The following is a 17,630-nucleotide window of genomic DNA, read 5'->3' as shown; positions in this document are numbered from 1 at the left end:
CTTCTAATGCTCGTAACTCAGTTCAGACTGAGTTTAGAGGTATAACATGTCATAGTAAGTTTGGTTTATTACACTATTTTGTAATCAAAAAACAAAGTTTGGTCGATGGCCGCGCGAAAAAAAATAGACGCCAATTTCCGGCATTGTCTTTTCAAGCGTCTAACTTAAGAGGTTTAGATTTTTCATACAAAAGGATTTTCCCGCTAATTGTCGTTCCCGTGGGAATTTTGCAATATCCTGTTGTAACTAAGCCTTAAGTTTACTAAGATACCTGCATGCCAAATTTCAAGCGTCTAGCTTAAGCAGTTTAGATTTTTCATACAAAAGGATTTTCCCGCTAATTCCCGTTGCCGTGGGAATTCCTAAGTATACTATAACCTGCCCAGGAGTTCGAAGAATAATTGTGCCAAGTTTACTTAAAATCCGTCGAGTAGTTTTTGTTTCTATAAGGAACATACAGACGGACAGACAAATTTTACTGATTGCAATTTTTGCATCAGTATCGATCACTAATCACCCCCTGATAGTTATTTTGAAAATATATTTCATGTGCAGAATTGATCTCTCTACAGGGCGTTAGGTAAATGGGTACATGAGCCGACACTAGCCCATGTTAACATGGGCATATAAATGGTATGGTGAAGTCAGAAATTTGATATCATCATTTTATTTTTTTTAATTTTCATACAAAGTAAATTTTATAAAATCCGATTTGTATGAAAAATAAAATAATTAAAATGAAGATATCAATTTTCTGACTTCACCATACCATTTATATGACCATGTTAACATGGGCTAGTGTCGGCTCATATACCCATTTACCTAACACCCTGTATAGATTTATTATAAGTATATATGTTACGGTCAAAGTGATAAATGTGAAAATTATGAATAATCGCCGGTTATTATGAATAATTACCGCATGAGTTGGTTAATGTGATTAATATGAGGTCATTTATGTGTGTATAAAACTAAATAGGCGGCTTAGGGGTGGCCCAAGGGCCACCCCCGCCGCACCTTAACCTATTTTTCGCTTTAAAATAAAACATTATGTTATAGGCATCATAGAAAAGTAATATTATGCAAGAAACATTCCAAACTCATTATGCCAAATTATATTAATATATATAATATCAAAACGTTCAAAAGTTTGGCTGTACACGAGCACGTACACAAGATGTTGTTCTCTTTTATGAAATTTGTTAGTACTAAGGTTGAATTATTAAATAATCACTGTTAAATGTGATTAATTTATCACTTTTACCGCGAATGTCGGTAATTATTCATAATAACCGGTTATTATTAATAATTTTCAATTTATCACATTAACCGTAACATATAGATTAAATTAACCTTCAGCCAAATGTAACACTGACTGACGTCAAAACTGACAACGAAGATAAAGTTGTGAGATTTCGTTAATACACTAATAATGTATTAATGGCTAATGAAACAAACCATGACCCTATTATTTTCCATGAAATTGGATTTGCGGATTTTATATCATTATAAAAAGGTGTATCAAAAGCCTTCGGTAAAACCACCTTGACCCATGTATTCGAGATGCGCAAATTGGTATGATATCATGGTCTATGTTATCATCTCACGAACTATTATTAATAAGCTAAATCATCATTTAATTTACCTAACTGTTAACACGTAGAAAATGTACGTATCTAATTATAATAATTATTTATGACTAGGATTTTCCGGCGGTTCGGCACGCGCTGGTTTTGATTGTCACGAAAAATGTTGTTTATGTACGAAGGTTTCTTTCTTGTAAATACAATTTTTTATGAAGTTTTTTATGCATTTTATTTATAAAAATATTTGGCAGCCATGACCAATTCTTCAATGACTAGTGTAAAAGTAATTTCAGAGACAAACACGCCAAACTTTGTCAATTCTGACCTCGTTATTTGATTGGTTTGTAACCGTAAGTATCTTGACGCGTTTCAATTCAGTAGCACCAACATAATTTATAATAACGATTTTCCATCTAACACTGCTATTGTTACGGTAATTGCGATCACTACAACCATCATCTGATAATGAAACACTTTATATTGTGCTACAAACCGAATCTAATATCGCAAAAAATGTCGTTAGCAGACGCCCACAGCAGTATTGAAAAAAATGTAGCGCCGCACCCGCTATGTCATATCGAGAGGCTATCGAGATGTCTAGTGGCAAAAAACTGTTCAGTTAGACGCCGAAGGCAACGACCCGAGAACTGGGACGAGTGAAAAACACTCTGGACCAAGGAAAAAGTATAATGAAAAACAAACGACAGTCGAAAATGTGACCCTCATAACTATTGACAGAGCTTTAGAAAGTCAACAGGTAAATTAGGTGGGTTCTACATGAAAATAATTGTCATTATAATGAAAATTAACAATTTGATATCTTCAGTGTTTAGTTTTGATAGATTTTTTATATTTGCGAAATAAGACAGTGTCTACGTTAGAAACTATTGTGGAATAGCCCACACTCTGACGGGAACAGCTTAAGATTAAAACGCCTAGGAAGGCTCGAATCATAAATCTTTTTGAAATATGTGAAGAGCCCATAAATCGTATGGCTCCACACTAATCATAAGTGTCAGTCGGCCTCCAAGAAAAAAACATTTACAGCTTGTTATGAAAACAAGTTCTATTTTATCGTTACTGTTACTTAGCACAGAATTAGTTTTACGTGCGTTATTACTCATCACCTACTCTAGATATTGATGAACCATTCACTGGCAGTGTTTTTGGGTCTCTGATAAAGCTTTAATTAAATCCATGTCGAGAAATTAAAGTGATGTTCTGTGTATCTACAAGATAAATTGTTATCAGGCAATTGAGATTGTACCGTATCTAGTCAGTAAGTGAGAATGTGATACTTTTAGAATCAGCTGTCTGCATTCGAGTGTCCAAATCTCTCGCTATAGCGAGCATCCATCATAAAATTTAGACAGTCGCGAAGTCACGCGATTTTAGATACTGCACTCTAACAATCGAAACGCGATGCATTCGCAAATTCTCTTATCGCGAATACAAAAAGTGGCTTTTTTCTATGTCTGTAAAAATCTTATCCAATCAGATAGAGTCAATGTATTTCAGTAATCTTTTCAGGAAGAGGTTATGAGCTTGATATTCTTGTCTAAACATTAAAAAAGCAAAAAGTTTCTCATTTATTATTTCAGTTCATGAAGAAAAAAACACTAATTCAAAATTATGTTTACAGAAAGAACGCACCTGTAACGCCCCTGGGTCTGCCGGTGTCTATGGGCGACGGTAATCACTTACCATCAGGTGATCCGTCTGCTCGGCTGCCTCCTGTCACATAAAAAAAAACACATGAATTTGATTGTTTACTCGCCATGTAATTAATTAATTAATAGACAGGTTAGTAAACGTTAAAACCAATTATAGGTTAAGCTGAAAGACTGGTGGGGCAAATTGCAAGATCGCATGGCGCTGTCAAACTTAATGATACGTTGAATTATGACTTGAAATTAGCTCATAACTACCATAGGTATACAGCAAGCTTATTAAAGCTTAAGCTCGTAGTATAATTATCTTATAATTTATGGGAGGCTGGTAAAGTTTTTCTATCATAAATTAATTGGTCTTTCCCTGAGCCCTTCTTCGCATGTTTTTTTTCATTTCTTTTATTATGAGATAAAACAAAGGTGGACAGACGACCTCTTGAATTTTGGCGCTGGATGCAGGCCGCTACCAACCAGTAGTCGAGTTACCTACCTACTCATAATCTGAAAATCGAGGGAGGCATAATATGATCAGTAGTGGATTTATCTTGTAGCTGAAATCAAGTTGATGATAGTAAGGTAAAAGCTGGATATTTGACTAAGTGCCTCGATAGGATACATGCTCTATGTTGTCCAAAATCTATTTGATTGTATTAACTGTTAATTAGTGCTTACGCACTTAATTATTAACGCAAGATCATGTGATTGGCCCTACTGTATGTAGTTATATTGTACTCAACACAATATCGGTTGGGAAACACCTTCGAAATGATCAGTCAGCGTTCGCCGTTGAGGCAATTGTTTTGACGAATGTGAAACAATGAGAAAGATTATCATGATATGACTTAGCCTGATTACATTTCCTCTTAAATTGATTGAAGAGGATAATGATAAATGATGACAACTTTTGTAGTCGTTAAAAATGTAAGTTAGGATGATATATTTTCTATGCTGCACCAGCCAACAAAACATTTGTTTCGAATGCTTAAAAATTGCATGAGCATTTTATACAAACTAATATGTTTTTAGTTTTCTATGAGTGGGTTGAAATTGGAATTACCTATGTAGAGTCATACATTATTAGACACCAAGGCCAAATATAACGTCATTTTTAAAAGAACATACAAATTAATACTCATAATAATACCCACAAACTGTAAAAAATTACAATAAAATAAGTCACAATATAAAGTTAAATGGCAGAAAACTGAAGCGTCATGTCTGTCAGTTATCTATTATTTTCTAATACCTATTTTAGTTGGATTTTCGAATTGACAATGATTGCAAAACTACTAAAAATATAGAGCCAACAACTTATTGCACTTATTTATTTACAATATCTAATCTACTCGAAGTTTTAGTGAAAAAAAAACCCACTAAATATTCTCACTGGAGGGATGACATTTATTTTTTAACGATTCGTAATATCGTCAGCAAGTACAGTCAGCGTCTAATAGCTTGTGACACCCAAAGTAGCCAAAAGTTCGCAGCACGTCTTCGTTACAATTGGAATATTGTGTTATCAACGTTTTGCTACTTTGGGAGTCACAAACTATTTGACGCTGACTGTACCTAAAATTGAAGTGTAATTCTAGGACCCAACAGGTTATTGCTGTAGCCTTATAATGGGAACGAGTCACGGTTGGATCCGATTCACCTTCGTCTACGTCCATGTATGCTATTGTTTACCTGATAATCACACATTGTTCCATCGGCACGGGTACGCTAAACTGTGAAGACACTATACTTGAAATAAATGTATCTTAATACCTAGCGTATAAGAATAAACGAGTCCGAGGACAAAATTAGATGTAGTGCGTTAATCTCTATTATTTGGAGTCATCGTAATATTTCATATGTTTTACCAAAGTTAAACCGTTGATTTAGCCTCTTCTTACCTAATTTAGGTAATTAGAATAAGAATAAGAATATTTTTATTGATGTAATACACTGTAACATTTTATATTGAAACCTTGGCTCCTAAACTAGTGTAAACTGTATTTCAGGAGCAAGTGTCTTCCAAATAGGTGAATACAGACAGTTGTAAATATATTACACATCTCAAAGTACATAATTACTCGATTTTTTAAATTTCTTATTATGTTGAAGTTAAATTAAATTTAGCAACCCAGTGTGTGTGTATGGTGTGGTGTGATGTGGTGTGGTGTAGTGTGGTATAGTGTGTGTGATGTGGTGTGGAGTGTATGTAAGTGTATAGGTATAGATTACTATGTGTGTGTTGTTGTTGATATCTAGCGCAAGGGTATTAGTAAATCTTCAATATCATGTGGATCACACTGTAGTAGATATTTAGCAACTAAGTTTTTATATGTATTATTGTTTATACTTCCGTCAATCTTAAGTTTGGTGTTAATTTTAGAATAGAGCGTTGGTGCCAGGTAATTAAAGAACCTCTGGGCATGCCGGCTTTTGACTCTAGGCCTGAAACAGCGATTATTTCTCTTTGTTGTGTTACACTGAGGTATGGCAGTAGTTCGATACCATCTACGTACACACTGGTAAACGAACAATTTGCGCACTGTTAGTACCCCAGCTTTATCATATAAAAATACTGTGGGGTGCCGCTTCGGAAGAAACAGTAGGACTTTCAACACTGCTCTTTGAGCAATTTACATAAAATTAAAAACTAAACTTTATGTAAATTGTTGTGACAGTGGAAATTCATTTATTGAGTACCTCTATTGTTTTAATTTGTTGTACCGAATAGAAATATCACACCCTATTCTGATGTAACATAAATTCAGACTCTATATTGCCAAAGAAGCCTGTAACAATGTTAGTATCTATTTTTTTACCATAACCTTCACTCGATCATTTTTCGTCAGTTGCATCACCACCGAAAGTACCACCACGAATGCACGCGAGCTGTGACAGAATAATTAGACCACAGATAAAGATAGATGCAGCATGTGTCAAAATTTGTATGAAGCCGAGCGTGCCACTTTTTAAACGTCATTAGTGTCATTTTAGCGAATTTTAGTGATTGCCGCAACGTAAAAGTAATCGTATCATCGTACTGCATTCGCAAAGTCATCGAATGATATCGTGTGACTCGATTCAAAAATTAATTAATTCCGATAAAACTGATATTTTGTTAAATTTATAGCTAGTCTGACTGTGGATTAAAATAATTATGTAGCGGTAGACGTTATTCTACAATTCTACATTATTAATTTGCAAATAATATTTTTGTTGTGCCTAATGTTTATGAAAGTAATTATCGTTATTCCATTATGTTAAATAGTACTACTAGTAATTCATACTTAATTCCATACTTTTAAATATCCTAGTAAGTAAATGACCTACTTTCATAAAATAAAGACTATTTTACTCATTTTTAATAAATGTAAAAATGCGTAGTTTTGCCAATACGTTTTTTTTCATAAATAAAGCTAAGTCAGGTACCTAGTTTTGAAGATATTTCTAAACGACAAAATCTCGGGCGTCGTATACATAGTAGTAATAGTGTATACTGCGATCACTGACCTAACTTCTTGATTTGTATATTTCGACGTTATACAGTGCACTCTGTCTTCCACGATCACTGATCTAACTTGTTTTATAATTCTTCTTCTGCTACTTTATTCTAATTAATTACATATTTGTTACTCGTTGCTGTTAATTACAATTCTCAATCCGTAAATAATTTCTTCTCTCTACCGTGTTCGTACTACTGTCCTCGTAAAATCATCGTATCCGATTGTTGTAATCGGATTACATGAACATCACTCGACCATGTATGTCCATTTGGACATATCGGAATGGCACGCTTTGACTAGCAACTTGCTGTATCTACTCTAATCCATATCTGTGAATTAGACCCTGTGACATGCGATGACAGGTGACGACATTCTCACTAGTTCTATAATTCGGTAAAGGCCTTTACTCACAACGCCCGATCCGTTCCACCGAAATGTTCTGCTGATGATGCGATGCGGTTACAAAGAGCGCATACATCATGTTTCAGATTTCATCGAAATAAATTATTGACAGAACACAATACAACTTAATGCTTGCTTTACGATCATCATCATCATTTCAGCCACAGGACGTCCACTACTGAACATAGGCCTCCCCCAATGACTTCTACATCGCACGGTTGGTAGCGGCCTGCATCCGGCGACTTCCTACTACCTTTATCAGGTCGTCGGTCCACCTTGTGGGTGGACGTCCCATGCTGCGTTTTCCGGTACGTGGCCTCCACTCCAGAACCTTGCTACCCCATCGGCCGTCAGTTAAGCTTGCTTACAGCGTTGAATAGATCTCTGTGATTGGTTTGTGAATACGGGCGTCAGTTTCCCGAGTCCTGAAAAAGTGTCAGATAGGTCATCAGACTCATTTATTAAAAAGATCATCAACCACGACTCATATTATAGCAAATGTAGCCTTTTCTAGTGGTGACTACATTTGCCAGATATCTTTATCTTGGTTAGAGAAATTATCAGCAACTGATGAAACAAGTTTAGTCTAAGCTGGGAATAGCTTTTTTAAAGGTAGTAATAAAGACTACTAAACAGAAGTTCTATTGCTAAGCTGCAATTAATGAAAACAAATTTAACATGCAACTCACTTCAGTAGGACGTGTCGCGTTAAGAAAAAACAGGCGTCTAGTTTGAGTTTAGCTTAGCTTTAAGTCGCTTATAATGCCTATTACTCGGCCCCTAACTTTTATTAAACATCTACTTATGTTCACATTACTTCACATGTACTTTTATAAGGATATGACGTAGCGGTTAAAAACTAAAGGTTTAAACTCCGGCATTACAGCAGTTTCAGTAAGTCAGCCCCGCGTTAAAGATATACGTCGAGTATTTCAGGCGTTTTATATGACGAAGACGTAGACGTAGTATGGGTACGGTTGTATGTATATGTATGTATGTATATGTACAACAATCTTTGAATAATAGTTTTAAAATTAAATAAAATATTTACGAACACATAACGAATTCTTAAAAAAAGAACATTAAGAACTGATAAATTCACTAGAAAAACACTAGCATTGCGTAATCGATCAATAAACTAAAATCAAAAGTATTTCCTACCCAATTAGCAAACATTTAAATTCGATTTACAGTTATTTGAACAGTTGATCACGATTAATTTGTTAAATACAGCTGGTTTAATTGAGCTCGAATTGCATTTACCCAAGACGTAAATATTGATAGCCTTGATTTTATTTGTATAGGTTTTCTGAAGGCCCAGCTAGTTATCAAATCTTTATGCAATACTTGATTGTCCATAGTTATCACCATTTGGTTCGCTGGCACCGATATGTCACCGTGTCATGGTTTGTTAACACTTTATCTACGAGTAGGTACATCTCAGGGAAAACACTCACTTTTCATTCATTATCATCTTGGATATACACTGGAGAATGTGTCAAGAGGTAATGCAAACTATTGTATACGGTTACGAAATTTATACCTAGAAAAGTAAAATTTTACGTTCATAGTGAATATCCGGGGTTAAATTTACCAATTTTCATATGACAATATATAATAATTGACTTACAATTCTAACTGTATTCGTTTATTTATATTTGGTTACTTATAATTTGGTTAAACCATTAGTAACATTAAGGAAACCGGACATTGTGGAAATCATTGGAGGCCTATATTCAGCAGTGGACGTCCTATAGCTGAAATGACATTGGGCAACCAATGTTGAGTTAGCTACGGAAAAACTGGGCCTATGTAACCCTTTCATTTAATTACTATCAATATGTCCTTATTTATTTACGACCAATTTATAAATCTTGCTTCAAAAGGGCTTTGAGGACGTGACATATAAAATAAGTGTGACACGAAATTACGGTTGCATCATCATACATTCAACATACAACTTCATCGATCGACGTGCAAAATCGTAAACCTCCATTTGAAAATGTCGATTTCACACAGAATACAAAACATTATTTACCTTTAATATTTCGCAATCGGTTTAAAAATAAACTAAACGATAAAATTAATATTTTTTGCGAATAAATGTAATTAAATGAATTCGATTATTATCATAGTTAATTGGCATGAAAAGTTTCTGAATAAACAGATATTTAAATTATTTTGATATTTATCTTCGACAGCTGCTATCGTACTACCGTATAGCAAACCTTAGAATTAATTATGAAGAGATGTAATATCTTATGCATATTCTCATAAATGCATCGTTAAGGTGACAAACGAGACACAATAAAAATAATGATCATTACTGATCATTACTGATCATTGCAAAAAAAAGATCTTTGTCTTATGTGATTTTGTTTTTAAGCCTGGTACATTAGGTCGCCTGGCAATTTTTCATTTTTTCTGTGTGTGATCAGGGAAAGTTGGGAAATTGATTTATTTATAATGTAGAGCAAGACAAATATTGAAGGGACAATTGTTCTGCGACACCATAATACATTTTTAATATTATAAGTAGGTACTTATAGGTAAGGTGGAAGACGCCGGATGATGGTGACTTATAGGTACTATGTGAGTTAATTAGACATTTTTCTAATCGCTCTACTTTAAAATAAAGCCATAAACCAAACTGTGCTAGCTAGTGCTTACGAAGCAATCTGTTAACAGCTCCATCGCTAGACCAAGATATATTTATGCCCAAGAGTTAATGGGTTTGCCTAGTTAATATTGCGTTTACTGGTTATATTCTTACGGTTTACTTGAGATGAATAAATACGTCGCGGTCAAAGTGTTAAATGGGGATCAACAAACGTTTTCATGTGTTTTTAATAAACGATTTTGATAATCTGTATTCTGTATATAATGAAGTCGGTGAAAACTAACCATTACCTATTTGGTACTATGGGAGCGGTATTTTTAATGAATAAGTTTGGCATATTAAATCATCCATCTTGACGATCAATATCAAAATAAGTGAATCAGCATAATAATGAAAAAACTCAATTTTGTAAAATCATGATTTTGCGAAAAATCTACCTATTGCTTTATGCTTTATTAGATGGGACTTGAATCCACGAAGACGCAACCTTTCGCTTTATTTGGGCTTCGTTGAAAAATATTATCCATTTTAAATGCAAAAGTCCTATTCATTTATCATCTATACTATCTATACTTCTAAACTATCTATACTAATATTAATAATGCAAAAGTATTAACTCTGTCTGTCTTGCTTTCACGCCTAAACCACTGAACCGATTTTGATTAAATTTGGCATAGAGATAGTTTGAGTCCCGGGAAAGGACATAGGATAGTTTTTATCCCGGTTTTTGAAACAGGGACGCGCGCGATAAAGTTTTTCTGTGTCAGACAAAATACAACGCGGGCCAAGCCGCGGGCGGAAAGCTAGTTACCAATATAAGAGACCTAGGCTGCATAAAGCACTCCATGTCTTCTTTACTTGACGATGTAAAATGATCAGACAGTTACAAGTAACAGCAATTTCACAATTTACTGAAACATAAGTACCACGAAACATTACCATTTTAATTACACATCCAATCGATACCTTTAGTGGCCTTAATGGATTTAACATGTATACTACCTACCTAAATGAAGAAGACTCATATTTTTCATACTCGACCTATTTATTATAATAACGATTATTTTAAGCATGGTAGTAACTTTTAAAGGCCATATTAAAGACCGTTGTCGAGTAAGTCTGGTCTAGTTAAGTGGTCTTGCGGTAACAGAGTTATGACTATCATTTTAGTACACTCAGTACCTAATTATTTACTGGGTATTTACTACTGGAGTTAACCGAAGCGAGGTAGAGTCAAAGCTATATTGAGACGTAAGCACGACTCATTAGGTACAATTCTATTTATTTTTAAAATAACTTGAAATAATCGAACTGCCTAAGGTGGAAATCGAACCCACGACCTTTCGCTTGCCGGGCGACTGCTCTTCTATCTGATCTAAGGGTTCGATTCCCACCTTAAGAAGTTCGATTTTTTCATGTTATTTTAAAAATAGTTACATCGTCATGGTATTTTTTAGGGTTCCGTACCTCATAAGGAAAAAACGGAACCCTTATAGGATCACTTTGTTGTCAGTCCGTCCATCTGTCAAGACCCTTTATCTCAAGAACGCGTAAACGTATCAAGCTGAAATTCACATCAAATACTCAGGTCTATTGTCCCTTTAAGCTGTGAAAATATCAAACTTCTAAGCCAAGCCAATCAAAAGATACAGCCGATTATGTCGATATTTTCAACAAATTTTCGACACTCGCAAAGGAATCAAAACCTACAGGATACTTCCCGTAAACTCAGAATCTTTAAATTTGGCATAAAGCATTGTCATATAATGCAAATATAGGAAAAATTGCGAAAATTTCATTTTTTTAGTTATATAATATAATAAAAATATTTTAATAAAATGAAACTTACTACCTTATTTCTCACGAACGAATAAAGGTATCAAATTGAAATTTATACCAAATACCTAGATCTATTGTCCCTTTAAGAAGTAAAAAAATCAAACTTCTAAGTTAACGCGATCAAAAGATACAGCAGTTTATACCGACACCTTAGACGAATTTCCGTCACACGCTAGGGAATCAAAACCTACAAGGTACTTCCTGTGAACTCAGAATCTTGAAATTCGGCACGAAGCAACGTTATATAGTACAGATAAAGGAAAAATTGCGAAAATGATAAATTTGAAGTTATATAAAATTTAAAATATTATTTTTGCTTACATGACATAAAATATTTTTTTAATAATTATAAACTTACTACCTACCCTTTTTCACATGAACGCGTAGAGATATTAAAGTTGAAATTCATATCAAACACTTCTTAAATCTAATTGCCTCTAAACTGTGAGAAATTCTAAATCAACGCAAAAATTCAAAACGCTGAGGTAGGTACCTACCTATAATGCAAATATAGGAAAAATAAATAAATAAAAAATAATCATACCGCATATTTTGAAATTCGCCACTACTCGCAACGGAATCAAGTAAGTAATTTGATTTAATACGTCATATTGTAAACCGCTACGTTTGTACGGCGGAACCCTCGGTGTGCGAGCCCGACTCGCACTTGGCCGGTTTTTTTAAATTTATTTAGTGCTTTTTGTTTTGCTACATAAAAGCTGTCGGCAAATCAAAATTTCTTAATGTAATAAGTATTGAATAAGTAAGTACTAACTCACTTTATGACGATTACATAAAAGACAATTGATTCAGGTCATTGTTTTGTTCAGCAAATAAGATGCAGTTGCCTAATATTCTTATGATGAGTTATTCGCAATATATTCATCATCATCATCATCAACAGCCCTTTACAGTCCACTGCTGGACTATGAGCCTCCTCCACTATGGTGGAGGGATTTGCCATAATCTCCACGCTTGGCAGGCGGGTTGGAGATCGCAGTTTAAAAGATTGATGTTTTTCAGAGAGCGCTGCTGCCCATTCTCTGTTTGTTGTGTAGTCCCTAAGTCGCCTCTTACGACACCCGCGGGAAGAGTAGGGGTTGGTGACAAATGTATTCTACTCTGCCGTCACCACACAAACAATCTTCGCAATATATTGCCAGACCGATTTTATTGAGTTCGATCGATTTAGTCATAGCTTATTTGCTGCCACTAATGTAAGTTGTTCCTAAGTAAAATAAGTTGTTCGATAATGATTCTAAATAAAGAAGCACATAAATGTACGTAAGAATTACAAAACAGATTAGATAGTAATTTGAGTGTGTCATGATTAATGTAGAGACGTAACCTTAAGTATTTGTAATATTCCAGACTCTAAAGTCTAGATGCTAAATATTGATAGTATTGCAATGATTTGGTAAGATTCTGCATAATGGACCACTCAATATGCCGTAGCAGTGGTAGGGTTACACTGGAACGTAAAAGCGCTTCATAAAAGTATTTGCAGAAAATTAATGAGTTAGGTAGGTATGTTAATATAACTTTTTTAAATTCTAGAGATTATTTTATCAGCATTGTTGGCAGTCAGAGGTAAGATAGCCAGTTCCTCTGTGGTAGAGGATTCCGGGCCTTCGGCCTCATCATAAATTTTCATCAGGTGAGATGCAGGCCAAGAGCTTCCTTGTTGCGGATGCAAAAATCCTATCCTATTGGAACGTAGTGGGTTCAATATTCGATTAGAGTCTTAGCTTAAGCTTATTTCAAGACTAGATATAGGTATAGCTGCAGCCATTAGATTAAAATTGACCTACATCCTCGAGCAATGTAATTTGGAATTCGCTTTTTGATTTTTTCCATAGCATAGAGCATCTATTTCTTGACTCTTATTACAGACCATTAGACTTGTAATGTAACTGTTCAAAAGTAGCACAGACATTCATCATCATTATGCCAGCCTCATGACTGGGATCCGAATTTAGAAGTTTCTTAATTTATCACATTTTGTGGACTGCTCATCTAAATTGTAAAAGTTGTTATTTCTACATTTTAAAAGGTCAAAAGTCTTATAATCATGATTGGATAATGAAATTGTTAGCTCAGTTTCATCAATGTAGATGGACTAGAGATGGTCTTTTCGTCTAGCACAGTAACATTGAACTGAATTACAGAAAAAAAAACCTCAACTATTATTTAATTATAATTTTATTGTACCCTCAATTTTCTCCTAAAAGGAGTTTGTACACGATCAGTTAGGAAAGCCCAAAATAAAGTGAGTCCCTAAGTAAGTAACTAACTTAAATTATGTCATCATCAGGTAGTCTCCACTACAGGAGGACGACCCTTTCCAATATACCGGAGTTAAAAGGTATATTTTGTTTTTGTAACTATGGGATACACAATTTATTCGCTGTAGGTTACTGATACTAGGCTTCATTGGTATTCATAATTCTAGACAAACTTGTAAAATGGAATGTCCCCCTCCAATATTACGTAAGTTCACTATACAGACACCAGACTCTACCTACTTACTAACTCTACAACAAGAATATAAGGATTGGATACAGTCAATAATCAGTTTAAACACCGTAGCGAAACGGACAAATATTAATAATAGTTTAATCATGATACATTAACGTCCGATTTTATTATTTTTTGTTACGCCTATTTAATTCTGACGCCACCGCTATGATTCTCCAATCTAACCGTGTGGTAATTAAGGTGTATTTTTTAGAACGATGTTGTAATAAGTCCATTACAAGACGGCATTGAAGTCAGCAAGGAAGGGTCATTTACACAGGAAGGCAGTACAAGGATAAGTCGTGTCATCGACCGTGGTTTTTGGCCATACATTACAAGGCAGGCCATACCAGCCATAACATACAAAGCAGAGCATTGAACACGATGCTACAATTAAGATTTTTTCAAATTGTTAACGTTCTTTGAGGTATAATGATCATACGAAATTCCTTGCATTTATTAAGTAGGCCTACTGTAACAGTATTTTTACTGTTAAACCTAAGTTAATAATAGGTACCTATAAACTTTAATAGATTTTCAAATTAATTCACATATTTAATGCTCTTACTAGCTAACTAGGGATGGAGACGTTGTCTGTCATCAAAATACTTATGCATCCCATAAAAAGAATGCTGTCGGATTTTAAATGCTTCCAGGAACTTTTAAAATGTTTCTCTTCGCCAGATCCTTCCTCGAACTGTAACGAATACTTATTTGAGAAAAAGGCCAATCTTTTTGCAATTCATATTATGAATCAACAAATCAAATTCAGAGAGTTAGACGCTAAAAATGTATAATTACCTAAGCAGATAATTATTTTATTGCTTAGAGATTACTTACGGCACTGTATTCAAATTATAACTTTCAACAATATTAAGGTGTATTTGATGTGAAGCCTCAATAATATTGTGCACCCATCAAAAATTCCACCGGGATCGCAGACCCGGCGTGCACTCAAATTACGCGTTCGACGACGGAAATCCCAAATCAGCAGTTTCTTCTTGTATTTTTTACCGTCGAAGTATGAATAATGTCTGTTACTTGCCATCACGCCCCTCGATCTAATGACCAAATTACACGTTACGAAATTGTTACCGAGAAAATATCTGCGCTGCATCAAAAAATCCAGTATACTTACTCCATTCTTTGGTAACATGAATCATGAGATGTATAAATAGGTATTATTCATTTTTAAATCATGTTTCTTAAATTTCTAATGACCGAACTCAGTTTTTTAGTTGTTATTTCTGATACTCACCTATACGTTAAGCACGAGCTACTTATTTGCTAAAGTGGAGGTCTGTAGTATCGGATAAAAGCACCAGAAAGCCAGCTATGTTAGCGGATTCGATTCTCCCTCGATGTTTGTAAATGAAGTGTAATGAGCATAACCAAACCAATAAACTATGTTAACTACTTATGTTAGCTGAAAGTAATACGTAGTCGTAAAAATAATAAAGGTGGTACCTATGCTCATGTAAACGTTCTATTCGTTCCCTAGTTGCTAGAGCATTTTAAGCTATTGAAGTTCACAGAGATATTCTACAAGCTCACGATTTTAAATAATTTATTCATTACTTTTGCGATTATGATTTCTGTAAGCCGATTCCGAATCATTATTGATACAAACAGGTTTCATATTCCGTTAATAATACTGTATTTACAACGGCCTTTACGGCCATATTTACGGCACACTTTACAATTAAAATAAACAACACAGCAAAAACTTTTCTTACTGTGACAACGTCATAAGGTCAAGTCACTCTTGTAATGTCACTTATTACCATGCACGTCATTCAAAACAATCTAAATTACAGTTCCTGATAAATAGGTACAAAAATATACACACGTAAATGGCGAGGGCTACGAGAATAGCTCTAGATCTGGCGTTGGGTACGTGTATAAACACATCTCAAGGAAACTGTAGCAAAACAAAGTGGAACAGCTATTGTCGAGTGATTTACACAACTCTAGATGGCTTGTATGGTATCCAAAATGTCTTATAACGCCTGCATTTTGTTTTGTTCGCAGTTTCCCTGAAAAAACTTCATCCTGCTGTATCCAGAGTATGGGGAGTCACTAAAGCAGCGGTAGTTAGAACACCAGCCAAACCACTCGTGTGCAATATTGTTGTCAGCAAAGTAGAAACGGTCCTCGACAGGATAGCAGAGCTAATAGTCTCAGGGATAACAAACCTCCGGAATAGGCAGTTACCAAGGGAGGAAAAATATCTTGAGAAAGAGTTAGACAAAGTGCGACAAAGGATGTCCTCCGGTGGTACCGACGATCGAGGAGACCGCGGGAGGTGTCCATAAAAAACAAACGAGTAACTTAAATGAATCAAAAATCTGGTAGTCTTAAAAAAAGAAAAATATTGTATCGTTCGTTACTGAAGACCTTATTTGTATTCTAGCTACGAGCAAGGCCGCCAGGCCTGCACTAGCGACTGCATGGCAGTATGCAAAAACAGAAGTTGCGCCGCCTATGACCCTTGGCTTCTTCCATGGACCAGGAGGAAAAAAGCTAGAGCAAACTGTTGCTAGCAAAGTCGATGGTTTCATTTCTGGCTTACAGCAAAGAATTAAAGATATCGATGATGAAGAAATTAGGGTGAAAAAGGAAAAAGAAGCGGCGATCAAAGCAGCACAAGACAAGGCCAAAGCTGCAGCTAAGGCTAAGGAAGAAGAAAGAAAGAAAGCTGAGGAACAACAGCGCAAAGAAGCTGAAAAGGCAGCTAAGGCTAAAGCTGACGCAAAGGCTAAAGATGAAGCGAAAAAAGCAGATACAAAGAAACCAGATCCACCCAAGAAACCAGCCAAAAAAGACCCCCCTAAGAAAAAAGACCCACCAAAAGCGGCTAAGAAGTAAAAGAGTGTTTGTTATGTGGACGTATTTCTGTATTTTATAAATGATATTAAATGACTTACCAACCAGATGGAATATTTTTAATTATTTAAGTAAGAGAGCTTCACTAATAACTAGAGATGAAACGGATAGTTGTTTGGCCGGATACCGGATACCGGATATCCGGCCAGCTGCTAGGCCGGATAGCCGGATATCCGGCGGCCGGATAGTTGGCCCATTGTCTCGTTGCATGTCGTGACGAGTTTAGCGCCGCACAGGTGCTTCGAATGCGATCAGTGGGTCTATTAGTAGACTAGTCACACTTTTCGAATATCGAATCAGTCTGAATATACCTAATGTCAGATGTTGAATCAGAATGGGCAGATCAATTCGGGCGATTTCGGTTGCCATCGTGAGTATGTGATTGAATAGCGAAAATTAAACTAGTTTACTTGCTGCGTAATCTGACTGAACTACATCATGACATCAGTTAAAAAAAACGCTTGTTTTATTTGGCAATATTTCGAAATTAACAGATATTGACTTTTTATGTATTCGTCATTAGAGTGAATAAGCCCAGAAAAAGAAATTAGTTTTTTTAAATGCTTTTATATGGCTTTTTGTAACTTTTTGGACTTTAAATGAAAGCCGTCAT

The 17,630-nt window shown here is 35.1% G+C and overlaps 1 protein-coding gene across 2 annotated transcripts; it reads left to right on the top strand.

The window, feature by feature from the left end:
* Positions 1 to 15,909: 15,909 nt before the first annotated feature.
* LOC114360061 (sperm-specific protein Don juan) lies at positions 15,910 to 17,041 on the top strand. Of its 2 annotated transcripts, none has more exons than XM_028314618.1 (2): positions 15,910 to 16,024; positions 16,545 to 17,041. In XM_028314618.1, exons 1-2 carry the CDS (start codon positions 15,985 to 15,987, stop codon positions 16,997 to 16,999), a joined length of 495 nt encoding a protein of 164 aa, XP_028170419.1. In that variant the 5' UTR covers positions 15,910 to 15,984; the 3' UTR covers positions 17,000 to 17,041. The 2 variants fall into 2 exon arrangements, with proteins under 2 accessions (XP_028170419.1, XP_028170426.1); XM_028314625.1 differs by lacking the exon at positions 15,910 to 16,024 and adding an exon at positions 16,075 to 16,112.
* Positions 17,042 to 17,630: the final 589 nt, after the last annotated feature.

Source organism: Ostrinia furnacalis, unplaced genomic scaffold, assembly GCF_004193835.3.
Source record: "Ostrinia furnacalis isolate ACB-3 unplaced genomic scaffold, ASM419383v2 OfSCF0319, whole genome shotgun sequence".
In the NCBI taxonomy this organism is placed as follows: Eukaryota; Metazoa; Arthropoda; class Insecta; order Lepidoptera; family Crambidae; genus Ostrinia; species Ostrinia furnacalis.
Note: the sequence above shows the minus strand (reverse complement) of the source record. Positions and strands in the feature narration are given on the sequence as shown.